At 37.8% G+C, this 24,117-nt stretch overlaps 1 protein-coding gene across 5 annotated transcripts in view; it reads left to right on the top strand.

The window, feature by feature from the left end:
* The window catches only part of LOC118442358 (uncharacterized), a 249,162-nt gene that overhangs the window by 100,359 nt on the left and 124,686 nt on the right, over positions 1–24,117 (top strand). For all 5 annotated transcript variants that reach the window (XM_085661918.1, XM_035867867.2, XM_035867869.2 and 2 more), the window contains one exon: positions 10,000–10,174. In XM_085661918.1, the coding sequence (XP_085518044.1) occupies positions 10,000–10,174 (175 nt within the window). The remainder of the gene's footprint in view (positions 1–9,999; positions 10,175–24,117) is intronic.

Raw genomic sequence — 24,117 nt, forward strand, 5'->3', positions numbered from 1 at the left:
GGACCATACTTCTCTCTCAGATACTCCTGCGAGGGAAGAATAAACGAACGAATCGATCGATCCATCCTTTTCTATTTTTATTCAATTCTTTCTTTCTTTTTTTTTTCTTTCCTTCTTTCTTCTTTTGGAACTCTTGAATCTTTCGATATATCCACGTATGTGTCCAGATACGTATACGTACGTTTTCCTTTCTTTAGTAAAAGAATTTTTATTTTGTAGATGCTAATCGTATCGAATTTATCGAGCTAAATATTGATTAAATTTGAGAATGCATTTAACGTTTAATCAGATTCAAGAGAATTTAAGCTTATTATCGACGTATAGTTGGTTTCCAACGGATTTCAATTTCGTCCAATGTATCATCACAGATCAACGGGAAGAAATGTATTTCAGATCAATATTTCGTTAGATCCGAAAAATAATTTATTTTCAATCAATCTATCGTTCCCCTCGAAACGATAGGGGAATTCAATTACATTTAATGTTTCGTTAGATTCGATAAGATTCAATTTTATTTAATCTTGTATTAGATCGAGGAAAATAGAATTGGATTTAATCTTCCGTTTTAGATTTGTAACAATGAGATTTCGTTGGACAACATTTCGTTGTCGAATCAAATCATTTTCTATTGAATTGAATTTCTTCGAAATTATTGAAATGAACGATAATAATAAATTAGGATTATAACAAGCTTAGAATGTTTGTCTGTCTGTCTATCTATCTATCTATTTATTTGTATGTGTGTAATGCGCGTATGTATGTAATGGCCTATCAGCCAGTTTTGTTTACGTTCTAGTAACTCTTTCGTAGCAATTGCGGTGGCTGCTGCTGTTGCGGCGGCGGCGGCGATTGGTACAGTGCCTTCTAAGCACCGTCTAGAAACGTCATTTCCAGTGCGGCACACGCTCATTGTCCATCGAGGTTCGCCACGGCCTAGCTTCCTTATAGAGATTCCTATCCTTCCTCTGTCGGCTTCGACACCGACGGTGAAAAACGGCGCGGCATGGCCGTTTTAATCGGCTTTTCTTAGTCACGACAACGACGACGACGACGACGACGACGAGACCGACGACGAGGCCGACGACGAGGACGACGACGCAGACGGCCACGTTGTTGCAGCTGTACCTTATATCGGCGCCATATCTATATTCCGCCATTAGTTCCGATGCTAGAACTAACCGAACGAAACATCGATAGAAAAAAGCGGCGCTTCCACGTTCGTCGTAAACGACTTCGTTCTAATCCACGATTCTTCTCTTACTATGTACATTATTTTCTCTCTTTCTTTCTCTTTCTCTCTTTAGTCACCGTTCTTTCGGTGCCATCGCAAACGACATTTTTCTTTCGATCGAACAGGTTCCTCTACTCTCCTCGGCCTCCCTCGAGTATATCTTTCTTTCTCTTTCTCTCTCTCTCTCTCTCTCTCTCTCTCTCTCTCACTCTGTCTTTCTCTCTTTCTTTCTGTGAAAGATGCCGCGACTTCCTCCGCGCACGTGCTTCTTCGTTTTACGATCTTCCTACGTCCAGTCACGGTTCTAGTCAGAAGCAACTTCGCGTGGATAATTCTTTTAAAGAAAAATATTGAAATATGTAGGTGGTTAGAAAGAGATATTGAGAGAGAGAGAGAGAGAGAGAGAGAGAATTTATACTATTTTCATTGAAAAAGATAGGGAAGTCTGATGTTTCTAACCAATTAGCGATCATGCGTTTTCCATACACATCTTTTGTATCGCATTTCGAAAGCGGTATCGTTTTCCAGTATGTACTGTAGGACGATATAATTAGATCGTAACTCAACGTCGAGCATGACTTCTCTCACAGCTTCCATGGGAGCGATTAATCAAGGACTTACTCGTCCGGATATTAATCGCACCTTCGATATGGTCCTAGTAAGTAGTAGTTTCTCCGTTGTCTCTCTCTCTCTCTCTCTCTGTCTATCTCTCATTTTCTATTTCTCTGTTTCTATTTCTTTCCTTATTTTTTTCTGTTTCTTCGAATCGATCTCGCAAGATTCTTATTGCACTTATCTTTAATTGAAACTTCTTGAAGTCTCCACGTTTCTCTTTTTCGTTTAACTCATGTTACATTCGTACGTCCGACGTGAATTTGTCACGCGAAAGGGTAATTATAATAAATTACGAATGTTATAAAGCGAGAAACTAAGCGAGAACTTTTATTGTATGTCTCTTCTCGAGAAATGGTCTTAGGTAAAAAATGAAATAGTCATTTAATCCTACAAGTCTTTTTATCAATACAACGTGCTTTCTTTTCTTTTACGATTAACTTCCTCGACAATTCATCCTTTGATTCGAGAGAAGTTCTTGACAATTAAACGAGGTCATTACTCTCTCGAATTTGTTATTTGTAAGATTAAAAGTGATCGACGATGATTTTATCTACGTAAATACTTTTTATTGATCGTTCGCCCAATCGAAATCTATTCGAATATTTAATAATGCTATTTTAAATCAATTGCAAATTGCATTCTAATACGTATCGATCGTTTTCTACTTTTCTTTTCTTTTTTTTTTTTCTTTTCATTTAATCTATTAAAAATAACGCCAACGGGATAAATACGGGCAAGTATTTGCCAATTAATTTTTGTTCGTTGTTGTTTTTGCTTGCCAAACAATAATACTTTATGGTTGTTATAGAAAAATTTCAGATCTTTATCACTCACGTTTAGGGTTTAAGATTTATTATGGGAGTAAGAGTATTAAAACTTGGTCAATTTTTTCTCCATCCTGCTCCTCTCGTTTATTACCAGATCATTTGTATTAAATTCAGCATTGCGAAATGGTTAGATTCAAATGATCGATGTAACCGAACGATTTAATGATTCGATTAAATCAGAAGTAACGTCAATCCCTTCTTCGATTTAAGATTATCTCTATCTTTTCATCGTACTTTCCTTGTTACATTCATCTTATTATCATTCAAAAAGAAAAAGGAGAAAAAAAAGCAAAAAAAAAAGAAAGGAAAGGAAGACAGAAATAGACAAGGAAGGAGAAGGACATCGTAGTATATCGCAAGACTCGTTTAATCATCGTATTCCCGTGAGAGATAATGCGTCAATCGATTGCGTCGTCTTTGATATTTCGAAACGAGCCTCTTCGATGTTCTTCTCCTCCTCATCGTAGTCGTCTTCGTCGCTTCCTGAATGTTGTGGAAGATAGAGAAAGAGAGAGGGAGAAAGAGAGATAAAAAGATAGATAGATAGATAGATAGAGAGAGAGAGAGAGAGAGAGAGAGAGAGAGAGAGAGAGAACGGATAGAAAATTCGCCTGATAGATTTCCGATAAACTCGTGATTTATTGATTGACTAAGTCAACTTGTGGAGAAACCGATCATCATGCATGAATATCCCGTCATTCCTTTTATCAATCGTGCAGATAAAATATAGATCTTCGTCCTTAGTTCAAAAGTGTGTGCATTAAAAAAAAAATAAATAAATAAATAAATAAATAAATAAATGAATAAAAGAAAAAAAAAGGAAAAAAAAAGTATCTGAACGAAAATAGACCATTACCCTGATCGAATCGCACGATTTTATTTTAAACCGGCACGTCTCCGGCATATAAATTATTAAACAATTAATTATAGATTAAAAATATAAAAAGAATTTGTCTCTGACAAATAGAGATCATTATATTATAAAAAAGAAAAATCGAAAATTGCAAGTTCTGTCTCATACAGGCACTAGTCTATAAGTATAGAAATATCCGCGTCATTTTTTTATCAATTAAAAAGAAAAGAGAGAGAGAGAGAGAGAGAGAGAGAGAGAGAGAGAGAGAGGGAAAAAGAGAGAAAAAAAACAAAAAAGGGGAAAAAAGAAAAAATGAAAAAAGAAAAAAATGTGAAAGATTGTCTGGAGAGGAGAGACGATGGTACGGTTTTTATCCTTCGAATATCAAATGGCAATTTAACGACTTTAAAGCGTTAGTTTGTAGTTAAAGGATTTAGAAGAAATAGAATAAGTTTTTCACATGGGGGCATGTCGCTCTTCCTCGTAAGGCATCTCATAGATCAATTAATAATCTATGCACAATTGAATCCCGACTTTCGAAGGTATAATGCAGGCTTTGAGCCCGAGTGACTTTGATAGGCGTCTATCCTTTTCATTCTTCTCTTCTCTTGGATGGATCTGGTATGCCACGAAGCAACAACGCGCTGTATAAAAGGGTTCTTTCCTTCTCTCTTTCTCTCTCTTTCTCTTTATTTTTCTCTCTTTTACTTCCACGCCCATTGCGCCGATCTCTCGTCGGGACCAGGGGCCATGCCTATTCATACATTCGCGCTTCATAAATGCGTTGCCCACACGGAGGCGAGGCCTCCAAGACTGAGAAGAGACGCGTACGCGATGCGCGTGTGGGTGAGAGAGAAAGAGAGAGAGAGAGAGAGAGAGAGAGAATCGAGCGCAGAAATATTCCGTTTGCTGCTTCCTGCTCGTTTAATCAATGACATCTTTAAACGTTCCGGCGAATGGAAAGATGCTGTTGTTGTTGTTGTTGATGTTATTGTTGTTGTTGTCGGTAACTAACTATCTTTCGAAATAATTGATAAAGAATAAAGAAAAAAATATATCATCTCTAAGGATCTATAGGAATTACTTTTCTTTCTTTTTATTTGATTTTTTCCTCTCATTCTTTTCTTCTTCTTCTTCTTCTTCTTCTTTATATAATAATAATAATAATAATAATAATTTGAAGATAATAAACTTGTATGGTATTCTGTATGAGAGGATGGGGTCGTTCGAGAAAAGTTTTTCATGCTATTACTCCATTTTCAGATATTATGTATCAAAACATATATGTATAGTGATTAAAAATATTAAAGATACATATAAGAAAAATTTTAGAGACACGTATAAAAAGACGTAACATTTAACGAAGGCTTTTTATTGTTACTTTTATTTTCAATTATTTATCCTTTTATTCTTCTTTATAGATGATTCACCTCAAATTGGCATCTCTCATGATGAAAGACAATTGACAAAGAACTTTTTCAATGATAAAATTGCGAAACGTGGTATATAAGTAATAAAATAAGATACGTTTTTCTTTTATATTTTATTAATTGAATATCGAATTGACGAGAGTGAGAGAGAGAGAGAGAGAGAGAGAGAGAGAGATAGTCGTCCAGGGAAAATGAAATTATTCAATTGACAAGAAAGATCTTTAATCAGTAAAGAAGAAAATCAAGCCGTACCCACTCAAGTTTAATGAAAACTTTGATCAACGTCGTTCCAATTATGACACGAGACTCTTCGAATTAGCTCTTCTTCATGTCTCTCTCACTCATTCTATCTTTCTCTCCCTCTCTCTTTCTCTTTCTCTGTTCGACTTTTTTTTTCCATTCCGAATGGCTAACGAGCACCGTCGTTTATTTGACCGCTCAACGGCAAGCCAAATAAAGAAGCGAATAATCGACGTCATAAAACTCTCTTTGCTGCTCGAATTGAGTCGTCGGACGTTGATATTTTCTGGCTGTTATTTTTGCTTGGACGTTTCGACGTTGTTACACGCGATCTCTCATGAAAAGTTCGTTCGAATCGAATGAAAAGAGAAAATACACTCTTTTCCGTGATACATCGATCTCCCTCGAATGATTATGATTATTTCTTTTTCCTCCAAATAATAGAAATGTAAGAAAAATCCTTAATACAATATCAACTAAAATCAAACTGTATGCTACAAATAGCTAAATAAGCTAATAAAGATCAATCAATCAATCTATCAAGCAACCAATCAAACAACTAACCAAAACCAACCAAAACTAAACAGTTCGATCCTTGATCGAACGAATACTTTCGTTAATTATTAATCGTTCGACAGATTGAATTAAAAATGAATAGAAAGTAGAAGTCTATGTTACTTAAGAAAAACATATTTAAGCGAAAGAATATGGCATTAAATTTTAATATATATTCCGAGATAATTACAATTGTAAAAACATTGAAGCTCTCGATTGTATTGGAAGGTAGGGTATGGTGACGAAGGGGATGAGAGAGGGAGCGTGCCGAGAAGAAAGATGGCGCAATACTTCGGCAAAAATATATTATTTAAAATAAGAAATGACGTTTTTAATTGGATAGCTTTTAACTTCGTCAATTCGTTTATTGCAAAACGTATTGTGATTACGTTTACGTACATATACTCTATATCTCTATCTCCTTCTTGAACTCTTAACTTTTTATTAGACGTCTGAAGGAAAAGGAGGCGCCACGATTAACAACCCTTTTCTTTCTCTCTTATGATATCACAACTGTCGAGAATTTTACAGCGTGTCTTTTACATTATATATATATAATATATATACACACATACATATATTTGACGTACATACATACATATATACCGACTGTCTTTGAAATTATCGGCAAGATCTACCGTAACCGAAGATAACTACGAGTTATTACCGAGATAGGTCTATTATATATTATATACGGTTTCTTTTTATTATCCTTAGAAACGACGTTTTCTGTACGCTTCTATGTAACTTCGCTCGGCTATGGATCTTGCGCATCATCCGGGATCATAGTTAAGCGTCGATGTAGACATTACTCTCGAGTATAAGGTGTTTATAGAGCAATTTTGGAATTAGTAAATTAGTTTGTCCGTGACGATTTATAACTCGTTAGCTTATTTCGATCTGATCGATAATTTCTTCGCGCATATCTTTTTCTTTTTTTTTTGTTTTTTGTTTTTTCTTTTTCTTTTCTTTTCTATTTTAAAAAATATCACATAATTATAATTCCGTTTGATTTTGAAACACACACACACACACACACATACATAGAAGATATTGACTATTATGCCCACAATTTCGAAAAATATTATAGATCTGACTTTCTAATTAATAACATTCAAAGATATCGAGGCAATTAATTTCTTTAAAGTTTCATTTTGCGTAGAAAATTAAAAGGACACGCATATATTAAATTGATTACACGTCATTAATGATGCAATCGCTTTTCCCTTTTCGTTTCTACGTCCCTTCTCTCTATCCATCTTCGTATATAACATCATATATGATGTAAAGCGTTATTAGCAATTTAATAAACCTAATTAACTCTAGCGCGGAAAGTACGAACGTTCCGAGATATACGCGTATCTATCGGCCTATCGAACATTCCCAGTACGTAGACGATGTCGGTAAAAGGGCGTTGACCTGATAACGGTTTGAACATAAATTATCAATAGCTGGTAGAAACGTTATGTAGGATCATAATTAAATATTATTCCACCTCTTTGTCATGATTAAATATTTGTATTGAAATATAAATACATATATGTATATGGACAATAATGGATTCGTGTAATATTGGTAAATGTATATATTTAGGTAGGTACGTTAAAACAGTCGGGGTAATTAAATTAATTCTAACAGGACTCGTCCAATTGGAGATTGCCTAACAACGAATGATTGATGAACGTTACATTCTCATTACGACTCGCTACTGTGAGAACGTACGTAATGTGCGTGAGCACGTCAACACGCAACAACGTAGCCTGGAACCATTAAGAACAGTTTATCCGTTCTTTCATTAGTCATCACGGATTTAATACGTTGCTTGATTTTATACATCGAAACGCGCTTCCCCTTTCCTTCTCGCTAAATATTAATCGCCTCGCATGGTTGAATCGTTGATCCCCGGCTCTGTCGAGTGTATATTCGAAGAAGTCAGAAAAAAAAAAGAAAAAGAAAAAAGAAGTGAAAAGAAAAAAAAGGAAAAGAAGTCCTCTCCCCTCCAGTTTCTCAAAGAAAGGTCCTCAAATATATCGAGTAGATATATAGGAACGTCATCTCTCGAGATATCTTCTAGGCATTAGATTCGATTAGAATTGTCATCGATCCGACTTTTGCAAACGAAAAGCGAGTTACGCGAGTCGAATCATTAATTCATATGACGTCTAAACGAAAATACGAGAAGCCTCTCGTTACTCATTCCGCGACGTTCATGAATAAGAAATTCGCTGTCGAGCTTGTATGTACTTGGTTACTTTCTAGAAACGAGAACGTAGCCGTGGGCGTGTCTCGCGTGCCGAATGTCTCTTTTTCGGAATTGATTTGCAACGAAGGCATACCGGCTTAGCTATGACCTCGCCGACACGAACAACGGATCTCATCTGTGATTCGGACCGCGATGTCATTCTCCTTCTCCGCAATATCTCGAGATTCCTTTACTTTTTTCTTTCTTTCTTTCTTTCTTTCTTTCTTTCTTTCTTTCTTTCTTTCTTTCTTTCTTTTTTCTTCCGAAGAATCTCATATTCTTTTCTTTTTCATTCATTTCGAAATTTGACACGTCTATCGTAACATCGATTTTATATATTTTTCATTCGTTAAAAAAAAAGGAAAAATTATAATTTTTTAGAAAATCATTCGATTCGATTATATGATATTATAATACAGTTGGAACATTCGATAAACGATTCAAGTTTGAACGAGAAGACAGGTAACAATTGTTTAATTTAATTTGAAATTCCTACGTAATATAATCGATTTCGAAAGGATACATTTGAAATAAATGAGAAAGTAACGTTCTAAATACATACATACATACATACATACATGGATCTTATTGTTCGTTAATCGTTAACCGTTGTACGCATATACGATCGTTCGAAGTTACATTATTAGCTTCGTATCGTGTTTCGCGACAAGAGCCATTCGTTTCGTTCTATGACATGTATATTGCAGGGACAGAACGCGAGCTTTTCGCCGTCGATATGACCGCGGCATTCCCACGTTTCGTCAAGGCATTACTTCGGAACAATCGCGCTCGAAGGCAGCCTCCGTAAATCCGATCTTCTCGTCCCCGAGCGTTTTGTAAATCCGATACTGCCATGATTTCACGTCACCTTCTGTCTTGAATTTTAAACATTATGTCCTCGCATGAAACTTTGTTTTCTTTCACAATTTACCAAATCAAATTTCTTTTACATTGGATTGATTTATAAACACACACACACAAATGTTAATCGTTAATGATGATTATTTATAAATCAATTAAATAAATAAATTATTTTATGTCTATACACATTTTCAGCATATATCTTTATAATATATTACATATTACTCCTTATATATTATCATTATTATTATTATTATTATCATCGATGATCATAGTATAATAAGAAAATAATTCGTAGTCGAGATGAGAGAGGGAGAGAGAGAGAGAGGATAGAGAGTAGTAAATAGAATAGGATAGAGAAGAACGCGATGAAAATTGGTTCCATCGCGCTCTTAGTCATTGACTATTAATTCGATCGGTCATTAGGCGATCCATGGTACATCGAAGGAAAAGGGGGGAAGGTAGGATAGGGAAGGGTATAGGCAATGGGCAAAGGCAGGACTCAGTCTGAACCTCGTGGGAACTGGTCGTGATTAGTCCACGTCAATTCCGACGCTAGTTATGCTAATTGCGCGAAAGCACTTTGCTCGTGCTACCAAGGATCGGAGGAGAGAGCTCACGGTTCCACGATAGAGATAGACCGGGTAACGAAGGTAAAACCTTCGATCAACTATCGATTTACCGTGGTCGCTCCTTTGAAAGGTTTTAGGGGTTCAGTTTCACTCAGATCCGCGATATATACGCAACCCGATTGAAATATTACCATGGATAAATTTATGAGAGTATCCGTTTTCTGATTTTTCATAAGACCATCGAACATATTTATCGAATCATTGTTAAAAATCTCTATGAGATTAGTGAATTGATGGATACGGTATAGAAAATAAAATTATTCGATATTTTCTAGGATGTGATAATGATCTACGATGTTGTAATAAATCGATAGAAAGAAATTATTAGAAAGATGATTTATTATCGAAACGATATAAGTATAATATTTTTGAATATTACCTGATCGAATTATAATCATCTCGTACTTTAATCTTCTTCTTCTTTTTGTTTCTTCTTTTTTTTTTTTTCTTTTTTTTTTTGATTTGACAAAGTTGTGACGCTTTATCGTTAATCCATACTAATTTTAATTTCAGGCGGCGGGACCGCCGGTGCAGCTGGAACCAGTGGACCTGTCCGTGAAAACTCCCGTGGTGTTGCAGGTGCCTCGGTATAATCCAGCGGTGATAATTAGTGCCGCTGCAAGAAGAGTACCTTCACCATCGACAACGCCTACACCACCGCCAGCATCTCTTTACGTCTCTTCAACCGGTGAGTTTAAGACCGCTCTTGAAACTCGCTCTTGAAAAACCCCAATCGCTTTAAAGCCTATTGAAAATGGCAAGCAAGATGATCTACGATCCACGGTTATCGATCGTTTCTTACCAAGAAGGAAAGCATCGCTTCTCGAAATTCCACGTGCGAGGAGTTTGATAGACTCGAATCGAGTAACGATCGAAACTCCTTATTGCTGGTTATTGCTTCGCCTGCTTATTCGTGGCGAATACTTACCAACGTATCCACACACGCGTCATATGTATCTGCGGTTGTATTAGAGGAATACCGCGCCTCGAACGTGCTTCGAACCCAACCTTCGATTCTCGGTTATGGTTAAACCATAGAGATCCACGTCGATTGCTTTGCTTTATGGGTTAATTATGTTAAATTTTTTTTCTTACTCAACCAACCAACCAACCCCCACCCCGCCCCATCACTCTCCTCAATCCTTCTTTCACTCTCTTTTTCTCTTTTCCTTCTCATTTTAACGTCCATTCTATGGAAAATATTTCATAGAGATGGACTCTCTCTCTCTCTCTCTCTCTCTTTCTGAGGATACTAGCGTTGGTTACCTTCACCTCTACGAACTGAAAGGGAGCAGAGAATGTTCGTGCATACCTTAAAGATATCTTCACCTTCTATTTTCAAAGCTTTTTAATCTCCTCTACGGGATTTTCCATTCGAGGTGTAGAAAAAATTAACTCTCGTTGCTTCATGCCATTTAGGAGATTCTCTTTAAACGTCGTCGAAACGATCGATACAGTCAGAATCCTAACTGCCAACTTGCATATACGAACGTCACGAGAATACTCTGTCCTTCTTATATTTTCTTGGATTATGGTTTAACGATCGATTATGTGCCACTCTAAATGGCGTACGTAAGGATAATCCTTAGGTTAAATTTAAATAAAAAATGTTCAATTGTATCGTACTTTTATAGATTTCATCGTAATGGGTTTGAAGAACTTTTTTTTCTTTTCTTTTTTATTCCTTTTCTTTTTTTTTTTTACGATAATACATACCTCGGACTATTCTCAGTTACGTAGGTAGAAAAAGAAAGCGAAAAAAACGCATCAAGGTAAAATAATCTCACTAAAATGAGTTTAAACGATTGATGGATTCGCAAATAAGTAAGTAAGTACTTACAGAAGTCTCTCTTTCTCTCTCTCTCTCTCTCTCTCTCTTTCTCTCTCTCTCTCTTTCTCCGTCTGGCCTAATGCGCATAAGAGAACGCTCTTATTTTTTTGTCGTCTCTTTAAAATGGCCATAAAACGAGAGGCCTCCGTTCGAATGGCTCGAGGCAATGCGAAGTTCGAAAAGAAGAAGAAAAAGAAGATGAAGAGGACGAAAGAAAAGAGAAAAAAAAGAAAAAAAAGCAAGGAAAGAATGAAAGAAAGAAAGAAAGAAAGAAAGAAAGAAAAAAACGCAGCATCTGATATCACTCGAAAGAAGCATGGTCGTGCCGATAAAATAGCGCGAGACGTGGAACGAATAAAAAAGTGGCTCCTCCAGAGAGGAGATCGAGCGAACGCAGTACGGTACATTTAATAATTTAAACCGCGAAATCGGCCGTCGTGAACACGAACCACGCCTCATTTTTATTACTCCCAAGTTTTTTTCTCTTCAGACAGAGAGAAAGAGGGAGAGGGAGAGAGATAAAGAGAGAGAAAGAGTAAGAGAGATAGAAAGAGAAAAGAGTCTCGTTCGAAGTAGCTACCGCAATTCATATCCATTTGTGGATTAATGATCTACAGGGATCCATGCAAAATGGAATTCGATGGCTTATGGTCTTTTCCTCCCGGGCATTTTTAATATGAATTCGTTGATGAAATATAGGTATATATATATATATCTGTGTGTGAGTGTGTGTGTGTGTGTGTCGAGAAAATACTTATTTGGAAAAACTAATCGATTTGTTGTGAAATAATTTCCACGAAAGATTTTTATTCTATTTAGGATGATGATGATGATGAAGATGAAAATGAAGTAAGAAGGGTCGAAGAAGACGATGATACAAAGGGATATATATTATGTACTTTTAGTAACGGTACGGTGGCACGAAGCTTAGCTCGATCTCGTCTAAGCTCGACCTCGACACGAGAGAAGACGTTTGGAGTCGAATCGAATCGAGTCGAATTGAATCGAATCGAATCGAATCGAATCGAATCGAATCGACGACGACGACGACGACGACGAGGAGGACGACGAGGACGAGATGCACCCTCCGTTCTCTATCGACGTCCTATTGTTTTCCCTGCAAATGCTTCTAGCGATCTCCCGCGGCGATATAATACAAGCAGATATTAAACTCGACTTTAAACATCGACTGGCCGATTCTAACCCCGCCTCCTCCTCCTCCTCATTCTTTTTCTCCTCCACCTTCAGCATCGTTTCGAACGTCGTCTAAGCGGCCGTTTATAACGGCTCAAGTCCGTTTCCCTGAACGTCTATAAATCGCAGCATGGTGGCTATCGGAAAATTCCGATCGTACGTGAATACCATATAGGTTGTATGTATATATGCATGTATATATATATATATATTTATGTACCTACATATATCTATACATATGTACATTGGTGAATCAGCTTAGAGTCTCTCTTTCAAAGCTCTTCCTACGATCTACAGGAACTTTGATCTTCGCTTTACATATCGCCGAAGATAAATCGATCTGGCCTCCTTTCGATATGATCGACCGGATAAGCTTTCTATATAATATATATACTTATACATATATATATATATATATATATATATATATATATATATAAAATTCCTCTTGAAAAGTAAACCGACTCTAACCGAATTCAGAAGTTCTTTTTTTAAAGTAACTCGTGAAAGTTGAGATCGATTCGGGTACGAAATAGTCATAATTAAGAGCTTTCTAGACGTCTACGAGGACCAGATATGATAAATGGGTCTTCTTCTTCTTTTACTTCTACTTCTACTACTTCTTTTGGTGTCACGATTAAAACTCCACGTATTAACGAAATTAAAATCTTTCTTTGGATTTAACGGGTCCGTTCTACGCTAAAGAATTTAACAGACGCGTTTCACGTCTCTTTTAGAAAAGTCCGACGAATAAATCGAGTTTATAAATCGTAGATGTAATTAAGATCCTGAGGATTAGTTTGTTCGAATTATTTTCTTAAGAGCTTCGTATTTATGCTCAAAATTTGTTACGTGTTAATGCTCTTTAGCTCGTTATTCTTTCTTTTATTTCATTTTTTGTTTCTGTGTTTTTTTTTTATTATTCATCTCTAATCGTGTATGAGTATAAAAAAAAAATCCATTAAGTTGTTTTCTCTCTCTCTCTCTCTCTCTCTCTTTTTGTTTGATTACAAAATTAATTTGAATGAATTTTCGAAAGTCTTTATAATTATCTCATGAAATCATTTGAATGATTTTTCATAATGATCCATATCTATTTATTTAATTTTTCTTTCGGATTTCACAACGGGGAGTATAAACAGGACGAATAAGAGTGTTATATTCGTTGGGAGTCGGATAAAGTCGAGGCTCCCAGAGTTTGATTGTCTTTGATTAATTACTCATTCCGTTTCTCGACCGACGGAAGCCGAAGCTAGTTGTTGCAATCTAGATAACGCGTAACCGTATTAACGGTCCGGCGTAATCTTTTTGTCTTTCAAAGAGAATATGACGCAGCTCGATGCTAGTCTTCTACAAGATCATTCAAGATAACGAAGGATTGAAGAGGATTTCCCAACGAAATATTTTTTTCTTTTCCTTCTTTCCTTCTTTTTCTTTCTTTTTTCTTCTAACATTATAATCTAGTCATTTTTTTAAAGTCACATTTTTGATTACAAAGATAAATAAATGTCATCTTCGATACCTTTCAATAATTTACTATCTTCAATCACTTTTATCGGAATAATTATGCGTTTTATTTCATCTGATCAAACAAGTATCGTTAAAGGTTATACTATGTGAAAATAATGGAATAAAATTTTTCAATAAATTATTCCTGTCTACAATTCTATTCTATTCTCTCTCTCTCTCTCTTTCTCTCTTCAAAACAAATAGAAAACATAAAGAAAAGCCCTAGAGATAGAAGTTAATCGTTCATAGTACAACGCTCTGTCATTATACACCCACACGGTCCAAAGGAAGAGAAGACAGGAAGAGTAGGACAACACAACGTAGGTCATTTACAGGGCAATGATAATGTTAAAGCGGAAGAGGAATCGCACAACTTCTCGGACAACAACATATTATTATTATTATTATTATTATCATCATCATCATCATCATCATCATCATCATCATCATTGTCATTGTAAAAACGTTGTATCGACCCCATTATGTCGACTTGCAGATATATTCTTATAAGTTTACAAATATAAAAGCGTTGGTATAAAGTTTGGCATTAGTTTATCGTTATCAAAAGGTTGGCCGCATTGCCGGCATCGTGTTTCGACCGATCGAGATAAATCCCTTCTCGAATGGTAAAACGATAATCGAGAAGGTCTCCTCTAAGCCCCTCGGTAAAACGAGTAGCAATAGGCAGCGGTCATATCGCGCGCTCCTACCATTCGACGATAGGATCTTAGATGCTTCCGTTCGTTGTATGCGTTCCTCCGTGTACTTCTGTCTATACATGTATATATATATATATATATGTGTGTGTGTGTGTGTGTGTGTGTGTGTATGTATGTATGTATGTATGTATACATAAGCATGTGTATGTGTTCATGCTGGACGCGTGGACGTGGCGCGCGAGCCACGCCGCCTGTTACACGCCCGCACCGATTATCGTCGACACACTATCGGATCGGCGCCTGTGGCTCTGTAGCTCCTGCTCTTGCTTTCTCTCTCTCTTTCTCTATCTTTCTCACTCTTTCCTTCCTATCTTTCTCTTTCGTTATCCTTGATGCAGATAAATCATAGTAGTTAGATATAATTTGATCGTCCTTTTACTTAGAGATTTCGCAGCACTTTTTGCCATTTAGAAATTATATTCGAAATCGAGGAAGTTATATTCGACTATATAATTACTGAGAATTATTGAAATATATACACATATATATGTATATATATATATAAATGTGTTGGTGTACATATACGTAAGGTTTGCGGTGGCGAATCACGTGCAAGTTTCTCGTAATTGTTACACCGTAGTCGTCGTCGTCGTCCAAGGGAATGGCATCGGTCGGTATTTAACCGGGAATGCGAATTATGAAAGCGGCTCGTATTTCGTCGCGAAATTCCAACCGAGTCTCGACGACGGTTTCCTTCCGTTCGACAGAACGCTTGGTATTCGAAATATCCATTGGGCCGGATTTACCGTGGCGACCTTACTCAGAGTGTATAAACGCCTCGGAAAGCACTTGTCGTTTATCGCACGCACTCTATAGTTGAATACGGAAGGTGAGATTTCTTCTCTTCTTTTTTTTTTTCCTTTTCTTTTTTCTTTTCTTTTTTTTTCACAAGAGATCCATTAGGAATTTCTTTTGTTTGTGAAATCGATAAACGACGTACGATGTAATTATCACAGATAAAAGATCGTATGGTGTTAAATATAGTATCGTATGCGTGACTTTTCACACTTTCAAAATTGTCATCTTTGTTGAAAACGGAGTACCATTTCTGGAATATCTATCCAAAACCGAAATGAGAAATTGTGCAATGTCTACGGTGGTTCCGATTTACGACTAAACACCGATCTAAAAGGTGCCTGTAACGAGATCGTAAAAGGAGTCCTTACTCGAGCAACGCCTGGCTCGTAGCGCGTTCCAAGGACCAGATAGGTACCTTTTTTCCTTCACTCGAGACACCGCGCGACTTGTACAGCGTAACCTTCGGCTATTTGAACAATTTTATTCTTTGGCCTATTTCTTACAACGCTTTACGACGATAACTAAGACACCTCTGATCATCGATTACTTCGTACTTGATTGATCCTTTTTTTCTCTGTTTCTTTTCCTTTTTTCTCTTTCTCTTTTCTTTTTTAGCGATTCTGTTTTCTTCTTTTTCTTCTTCTTCTTCTTCTTTTTCTTCTTACAGATGAAAGAACGATATTTAGTAGATCTCATTCGGAATTCAATAATTATAGATCGCGAAGAGAACTTTCGAATAAATGACGATCTCCTTGACGAGAAGTATGAACTGGTTGGATAGAGAAGTTAACGTTTCTTGATGAGATAATGTTGGCTACGAGTGTCAAAATCCTTGACGTGCCCCCGGATCTAGAAAGTCTTCTTTGGATTGATTAGCAGACTCTCGTAACTCAGAGAAAGAGAAAGAGGGAGATGCAAGTTACGTAGATACGGAGATCGTATCTAAAGAGACGAGACTCGGACCAAGCGACGTTTCAAGAGGATAAACGTTCGTACACGTATACGTATATATACATACAAACACACACACACACACATATACATATATATATATATATACATATACACACAGACACAAAGACAGATAGACACTAAGCATAAGTTCTTAGCGAGCCCAGCCTCAACCCGGAACCATCCATCATTTCTTTTTCTCGCCCGTACAATAGCGTTAGGTTCCCTTGACATTATGTCTCCTTGTATATTCTCGGCCAACTTTGTTCACTCTATTAGAGACATCGGCGATAGTCAACTGACATTTCAAAGATCGAACCCAGTCACCAAGATCATTGATCTTTCTATCCCTCGATCAGGTGTACGGTTGTTTAACATAGATTCTATAACACGATCGAACTTGAAACATAATTTGTAGATAAGAAATGAATTTTTTTTTCCTTCTTCTTTTTCTTTTTTATTTTACTTGAACGATGTAAAACGACGATGGTGGTGGCGACTATGGTAAGACTGCATGATCGATAGCAACCGTCAAGCACGCACGTTAGCGGCAATTAAGCACGTATACTAATCGGCCGCGTTAAGGTATGTACGCCTCGTCTAAGTGGGGTGCTCTCCTCCGACATGGCGGGGGCGTGAGAAGTGCCTTAGCCCTGTGACCTTCCTGGCCCCAGGGGTACCTCGGTACTACTTCTCCGTAGGTACTCTCGCCGTACCTACGCCATGCTTCGAGCCAAGGAACGAATGAACTTAAAGATAGAGCGAGAAAGAAAAGGGAAGAGAGAGAGAGAGAGATGAAAGAGGGAGAGAGAGAGAGAGAGAGAGAAAGATACAGATACAGAAAAAGAGAGAGAGAGAGAGAAAGACAATGTTACTACTCTCATAGAGTTCGAATACACAAGCAGTCCAATGAAATTTTGACACGTTCGACGTTTCGTTCGATCTTCGATCTTTCGACCTCGGATCGATATCCATACGATTTAGTCGTGGGAACGATCTTCATGAATCTCTTTTGCTAAACTTTTTAGAATCAACTTTCTCTCTCTCTCTCTCTCTCTCTCTCTCTCTCTCACTTCCTTAGGAACATCGAAGGATCTTCAGATTTTCAGCCTCTTTTGGCGATTATTCGTCGTAACCATGGTGGACTCGACCTCCATGGCCCTCGCGAGATGCGGTAGGAGAGTTAACCTTTCAGGAATGACTATTTCATGGCCACTTCCTGGGTTCAATGCTCCTGCGATTTCTATGCAGGTTGGGTAAGCCTGACTCGCGCGCTCTCGCACGGACCTTGCACACTCGTATATGTTCTCTCGCACGTATAGAGAAGGGAGACGGACAACGGACGGGACGGACGCTCACGAGGATGGCAAGGAAAAGATATATATATATATATATATATATATATATATATATACCTACCTGCATACATACAACACGTACATATATATACATATATATATATATATGTGTATATATATGTGTGTATGTATATATGTATGTATTTACGAATACCTAACACTGTGGTAGAATCGTTCTCTCGTATTTGGTGCCTTGTATTTTGCTGCGTGTACGACGAAAGAAGAAGAGGAAGAAGAAGGAGAAGAAGAAGAAGAAGAGTCAAGGGATCTAACGCATTCGTGGTTGTGTGTACGCTTGCATAATATTAGACCTTATGCAACCTGCCCTTCCCACACTTATCACTGCCTTCATCCTTCTCTTCTTCTTCTTCTCTCTCCCTCTCTTTCTCTTTATATATATATATATATATATATATATATATATATATATATATCTTCCTCTTTCTCTTTCTTTCTTTCTCTTCCGGAGGGCCCGAGCGGTGCCCTTGGCGATGCGCCCGAGGGTGGGGTAGCTCTTCTGGATGAGATGGAAGAGGAGAAGGGATGGACGGCTCGTGAGAGTAAAAGAGGGGGTTGGTGGAAGGTCTCGTCGGCTAAGTCAGCGGGGGTCAGAACGGAGATGCTCCGCGGTCGTGTCGGGCGGGGCTGCCCGCTCACGACTTGAACTATCGCACGCCCCCACTAGCACCACCATCATCCACCTTCCACGTCTCCATGGCCTCCTCCTCCTCGGACCGTTTTCTCGTCTGGATAGTCTGGACGTTCTGTAAACGTCCCGATGCTTACCGAAACCTTAATTCGTTTTGGAGTCTAACCATTCCAAGGTTAACTAAATGACATAACAGACTTATCGTAACATCATTCGACAATTTTCTAGTTGAAATATTTTCGAATGAAAACGACCATGTCAAATTTGGTTACGCCGGACCGTTAGCCGATTAAACGAACACGATCTCTCTCTTCGTGCCGATAATGGGGAACGTTGTAATCGAGCTTGATCCGTGACCAAAGCATAGGCGTTAAACTGCCGTGTAATGACGCTGCGTATGAAAACTATCATTCTCTTGGATCAAGAGAAAGATACGTTAGACCATAAAGAGGATTAAACAAAACAAAAAAAAAACAAAGCAAAAAAAAGGAGCTAGAACTTTCTTCCCTAAAGACGATAGAAAGAAAAAGAAAAAAAAAGAAAAAAGCAAGAAAAAAAAGAGGGACTAGATGAAGGAGGGAATAGAACATGGAACATGTTGTTCGCGCACAACGGTGTATCGTAAATTGGCTATCGCAATAAACGCATTATCGCGTGGCACGACCACCTTCGTCTTTATCTCTTTCTCTCTCTCTCTCTCTCTCTCTCTCTCTCTCTCATTTAGTCGATGCGACGTGGTAGACAAGCTAAACGGGCCGTTTTGTGCCACGGCTGGCACCTGCTCTGTACGCGAAGCTACGTCACGTGCATTACCGAGAGGGTAACCGCGGAAAATCGACGTCGGAGAGAGGCGCACGTGGGACGCGTGCTCGGTCGCATCGGAAAAGATATACGAACGATCGATCTATCCTTCATTTATATATATGTATATATATATATATATATATATATATATATACGAGAACACACAGATTCAATCGGATTATCATCCTCCACTTGTCGAGTACGTGTTGTCATGTTTCTCGCTATATTATATTATATCTAATCGTTTATTGTTTTCTTGTGATTCGAAAAAAAAAAGAAAAAAAAGAAAAAATAAAAATAAAAAGAAAAACTCTACGATCTTGTTAGCGATAATATATAATGGATGTCTTATAACAATGATGTCACATTCAGAATGGAGAAGCTTTTGTTTCCTTTTTCACGAATATCAAAGGAACGCAACGAGATATTCGAAAGATTAGATTTTCTAAGAGTCGTTCATTTTTATTAAAATAAATCCTTAAATCGATTTACGATTTTTACGATAATCATGATAATCTTGAAAACGATCGAAAAATTACAAACAAGTTCTCGTGCCCTTGGATGCATCGACGCTTGACCCAGTAGCCGGCCCGATCGAAGAACCATAACAACTCGCAAGTGGATAATACACGGAGAACTCGGCCATGGCGAAGTCCGCGAGTTATCCCGGGTGCTATCGCATATCGATCGTTGCACATAGCGCAACTACTCTCTACTATCTTCGTTCGTGCTTCGATCACTCGTCTGCCATTGCAGTTTCTCCCTCTTCCCCGAACCAACGATCCCACGATCCCTTATTTCAAAGTTTTACTATTATTACGAGATGGTAGAAATTTAACTCGTGTAGGAATGCCTCCCTTCGAGTTCACAGGCAACCCTGAAAAGATCTCGAACGATCGCCCTCGATTTCCAAGGGTCGCACGTTTCATCTTATTCCATCTCTATTACACCAAGAAGTCGACGAGAGTATTTGGAATATTCTACGTTCTAATGTAATCTCCTGGAAAGCAATTTTCACACGAGAAATTGCATTCGATTTTATCTATGTACGTAGATACATATATATATATATATATATATATATATATATATATATATACATATATATATATATATATATATATATATATGTGTGTGTTTGTGTGTGTATGTATACGTGTAGTTCCATTGTATACATTTTCATTACAAGTATTATAAATGTAATATCTATTCGTTGGAAGATTAATCTTTCCGATTGAAGATAAAATTTCAATTATTTTATTCGACCGAATGAATTCTTATCGACGAATTCTTATCGACGAATTCTTAATTCTTATTGAAATATTCGTTTAAATCTTCGAAGTTATTTCACATTATTTTTCTCGTAATCTATAGATTTTTTGAAATGAATATAAGTAATACAACGAGACTGAAAAGGACAATAAATAAGTGATTAATATTTTAATTTAATTAAATAATATCCTTATTCTACAATAGCAATTAATATGATATATTATGTCCTTAATATAATTATTCACTTATATTTTGAATTAAAATAGAATTATTTTATAGAAATTTGATATAATGTCAATTTGTTTTTTTTTTTCTATCCAAATGAATATCTTTAGTATTAATATGAACAATTTTTAAAAATAATTAAGACGAATACAATTTTAGATCAAAGATGACGAAGAGAAGAAGAAGAAATCCGTGTGGTTAGGTGGATAGATCCGATAATAGATTTATGCGATTTCATACGGTGTCGAGTATTTATATCTCGGCCGATGTTATCAGCATAAATCTCAATCAAGCTTTGCTTTTGATCGACTCCGCCACGAATCATGGCGTACCTTTAACGACTTGTCAGAATCTATATTTATCGTAGTTAGCGTGGATGATTGGTGCCGGCGTCGATGGAGAGTTAACAAAACTGTAGTCGGGATCATAAGTGTAAATCAGTCGGCGTAACGTTAGAAAACTTAGATAGAACGAAGACAGCGACAAACACAAAGCAAGTACATTGTCGAGATCGAAAGTTAGAGTACTATAAAGCGAGAGAATAAAATAATGGTAATTGAACTTCTCTCAATGGAAATAAATTGCTGGAATAAAAGAGAAAAAGGAAGAGAGAAGAAAAAAGAGAAGAAAAGAAAAGAAAAGGAAAGGAAAAAAAGGCTATGCGAAAGAATAGAGCGTTTGAAACAAGCGTTAAAGGGTTAACGATCTACGAGACCGGTAGTGAGAAAGTGGGCCCAACCGAGAAACGTCTATATGTATGGGCTCACATATAAATACAGATATAAATGATTTACGACTTCCTTCTGTGCTGACCGACTCGTTCTTCGGTGGGGCCCAGCTTGGACGTCGCGGGGGTGCATAGATGTTGGAAGGCGAAATGGAGAGAGAGAAAGAGAGAGAGAGAGAGAGAACGAGAAAGAGAAAGAGAGACAGAAAGAAAGAGAGAGAGAGAGAGAGAGAGAGAGAGAGAGAGAGCTGACCTCGTACGGGCAAGCCACTGGTTTGCATATTCGCCACTGCATAGCCCGGTGGCGGATATACATCATGCATCCGCTGTGGTCCTTTGGAATCGTGGCGCAAGTGCAACGGTGCATCTACGTTGCATCCATGTTGCATCCACGTACCGCATCGACGTACCTGAACTGCTACGGCATCGATACACCACAGAGAAAGAGAGTAAGAGAATGAAAAAGACAGAGAAAGAGAGAGAGAGAGAGGGAGAAAGAGAGTATCTCTCGATTCCGTAGACGCCGGTTCTTATATTCGTAGCCTGTTGTCTTTTCCCTTCGAAGCCAAAGAAGAGACTCACGATTCAGCGATAGCTCAAGCGAATTTGCATCTGTGGAATCCGTGGCGTGAGTATTGCGCCCTCCAACCCAGCTTGCTTACTTGCTTGCTTGCTTGCTTGCTTGCTTACTTACTTCTCTCTTTCTTTACACAGAGAGCACGAGCCTTCGTGTTCTCTTCCTTTGGCGACGATTCCACAGGAATCTCTCTCTCTCTCTGCTTCTCTTTTTCTCATCCTTTTTCATTTTTTTCTTTCGTTGACTTTTTTCTTCTTATTTCTTTTATATTTCGTTTTTACTTGACCGAGACTGAAAGAAAAGTAGATTTTCAATCGTTACGACGACGTATGTATGTAAGTACTTCCTTGCTCGACGGATAAAGAAATGTAGGGCACGTTTGTTAAGTCTTAACACCTAAAACGAAACGCTTGTATTCGAGTGAGAAAGGCCACGCGAACTTCCTTTTACCTGTCGTATCTTATCGAACAAGATCATAGATATGGCTACTTCCTCTAGCAACGCTGGGAGGAGAAGGGCTATAGAACTAGCTAATAGACCACCTTCTTCGTGAGCGAGCCTATCTCAACGTGGACTTCTTCTTCTTCTTTTTCTTCTTCTATTTCTCTTCCTCTCTCTTTCTCTCTCTTTCTCTCAGGATCTTAGCGCCTCTCCAGTCTCCTAGGCATCTACATGCATACAACCACGATCCGATGGTTCCCATAGCCAACCACCCTTCTTCTTCTTCTTCTTCTTCTTCTTCTTCTTCTTCTTCTTCTTCTTCTTCTTCTTCTTCTTCACTTCCTACCTGGGAACATAGGATCACGGATTCCTCGTTACCACCTCACTGTATTCTTCCTTATCGCATGCGAGCCGAACGATTAACGAGAGGACTCGATAGCGTGACGAATCCAAGACGTTAGAAAATCCTAAAACTACAACCTTATATATCTTTTACATTGACCACGTTAATATCCATTATGCACAGGCACATTATTATATTATTAACGATTAAGGTTGTATACAGGTTGATTGTGTACCTCTCTCAATCAGGTCTAATTAATCCTTTTTTTTCCTCTCCTTCTTCTTCTTCCTCCTTTTCTTCTTTTTTGTTTTTGTTTTTCTTCGCTCCCCTTCCTTCTTAATATCTCTCTTCCGACATAACATCATGGAAACAGAGCGAACGCCGATATCCGCTTATTATACACGTGGCTAATGGGAAATCGGAGTAATGACTCGCGAATAACCTTTATCGACGGCATAACGAATTTACTATTACGTCAGATAGTTATCATTACCGAGTGACTCGTGATTACCAGCCCGATGTACTCTCTTTATGGGGTGCGGGCACTTCCCACGAGGCTGCTCGGATCGAGCCAACTCTCGGCTTGGATCTTCCATGCGAGCTAATCTCTACGCCGTGTTCGCGTTTACGTGCTCGTGTATGTGTAAGAGAGAGAGAGAGAGAGAGAGAGAACACCAACGTTCAGTACTTTGTCCCTTACACCGTTCTGACGAGAATGTATACATGCTCAAATGCATACACGTACAACATGGATACTCGAGAATGCATCGATATGCTGCAGCAGCATCTCCCTGTGTTATACGATGCCGGCAGCTTTGACCGTCTCCAAGCAAGCCTCACGAATTAGCGCGAGCTCTCGCTGGATCATTACGCATCGGCACCACGTGTTGTGGATCGTACGATTAATAAGCGCATCGATCCCTACGACGTTCCGCCGCGCTTCCTTCGTTAATAAGATATTACGACTAATGAAGCAATTAGATAAGACGACCTCTTCGATGAGCTTGCAGGTAGTTAATATGATTATGTTAATTCTTTCCATGGTTATTATCCTTTCATTCGATATACAATACGTATGTAAGTTATAAGATTAAAAGTAATACAAATGTCCAAGAATCCGATTTTATTTTCATTTGTCTCTTTTGTTTCTTCTTTTCTTTTCTTCTTCTTCGTTCTTTTATTTTTTTTATTTTTTATATCTTTTTTTTTCGTTGTTTAGAAAAAACGCATAGA

The sequence above is a fragment of the Vespa mandarinia genome, chromosome 16 (genome assembly GCF_050613455.1).
Source record: "Vespa mandarinia isolate Hongniang chromosome 16, ASM5061345v1, whole genome shotgun sequence".
Classification (NCBI taxonomy): Eukaryota; Metazoa; Arthropoda; class Insecta; order Hymenoptera; family Vespidae; genus Vespa; species Vespa mandarinia.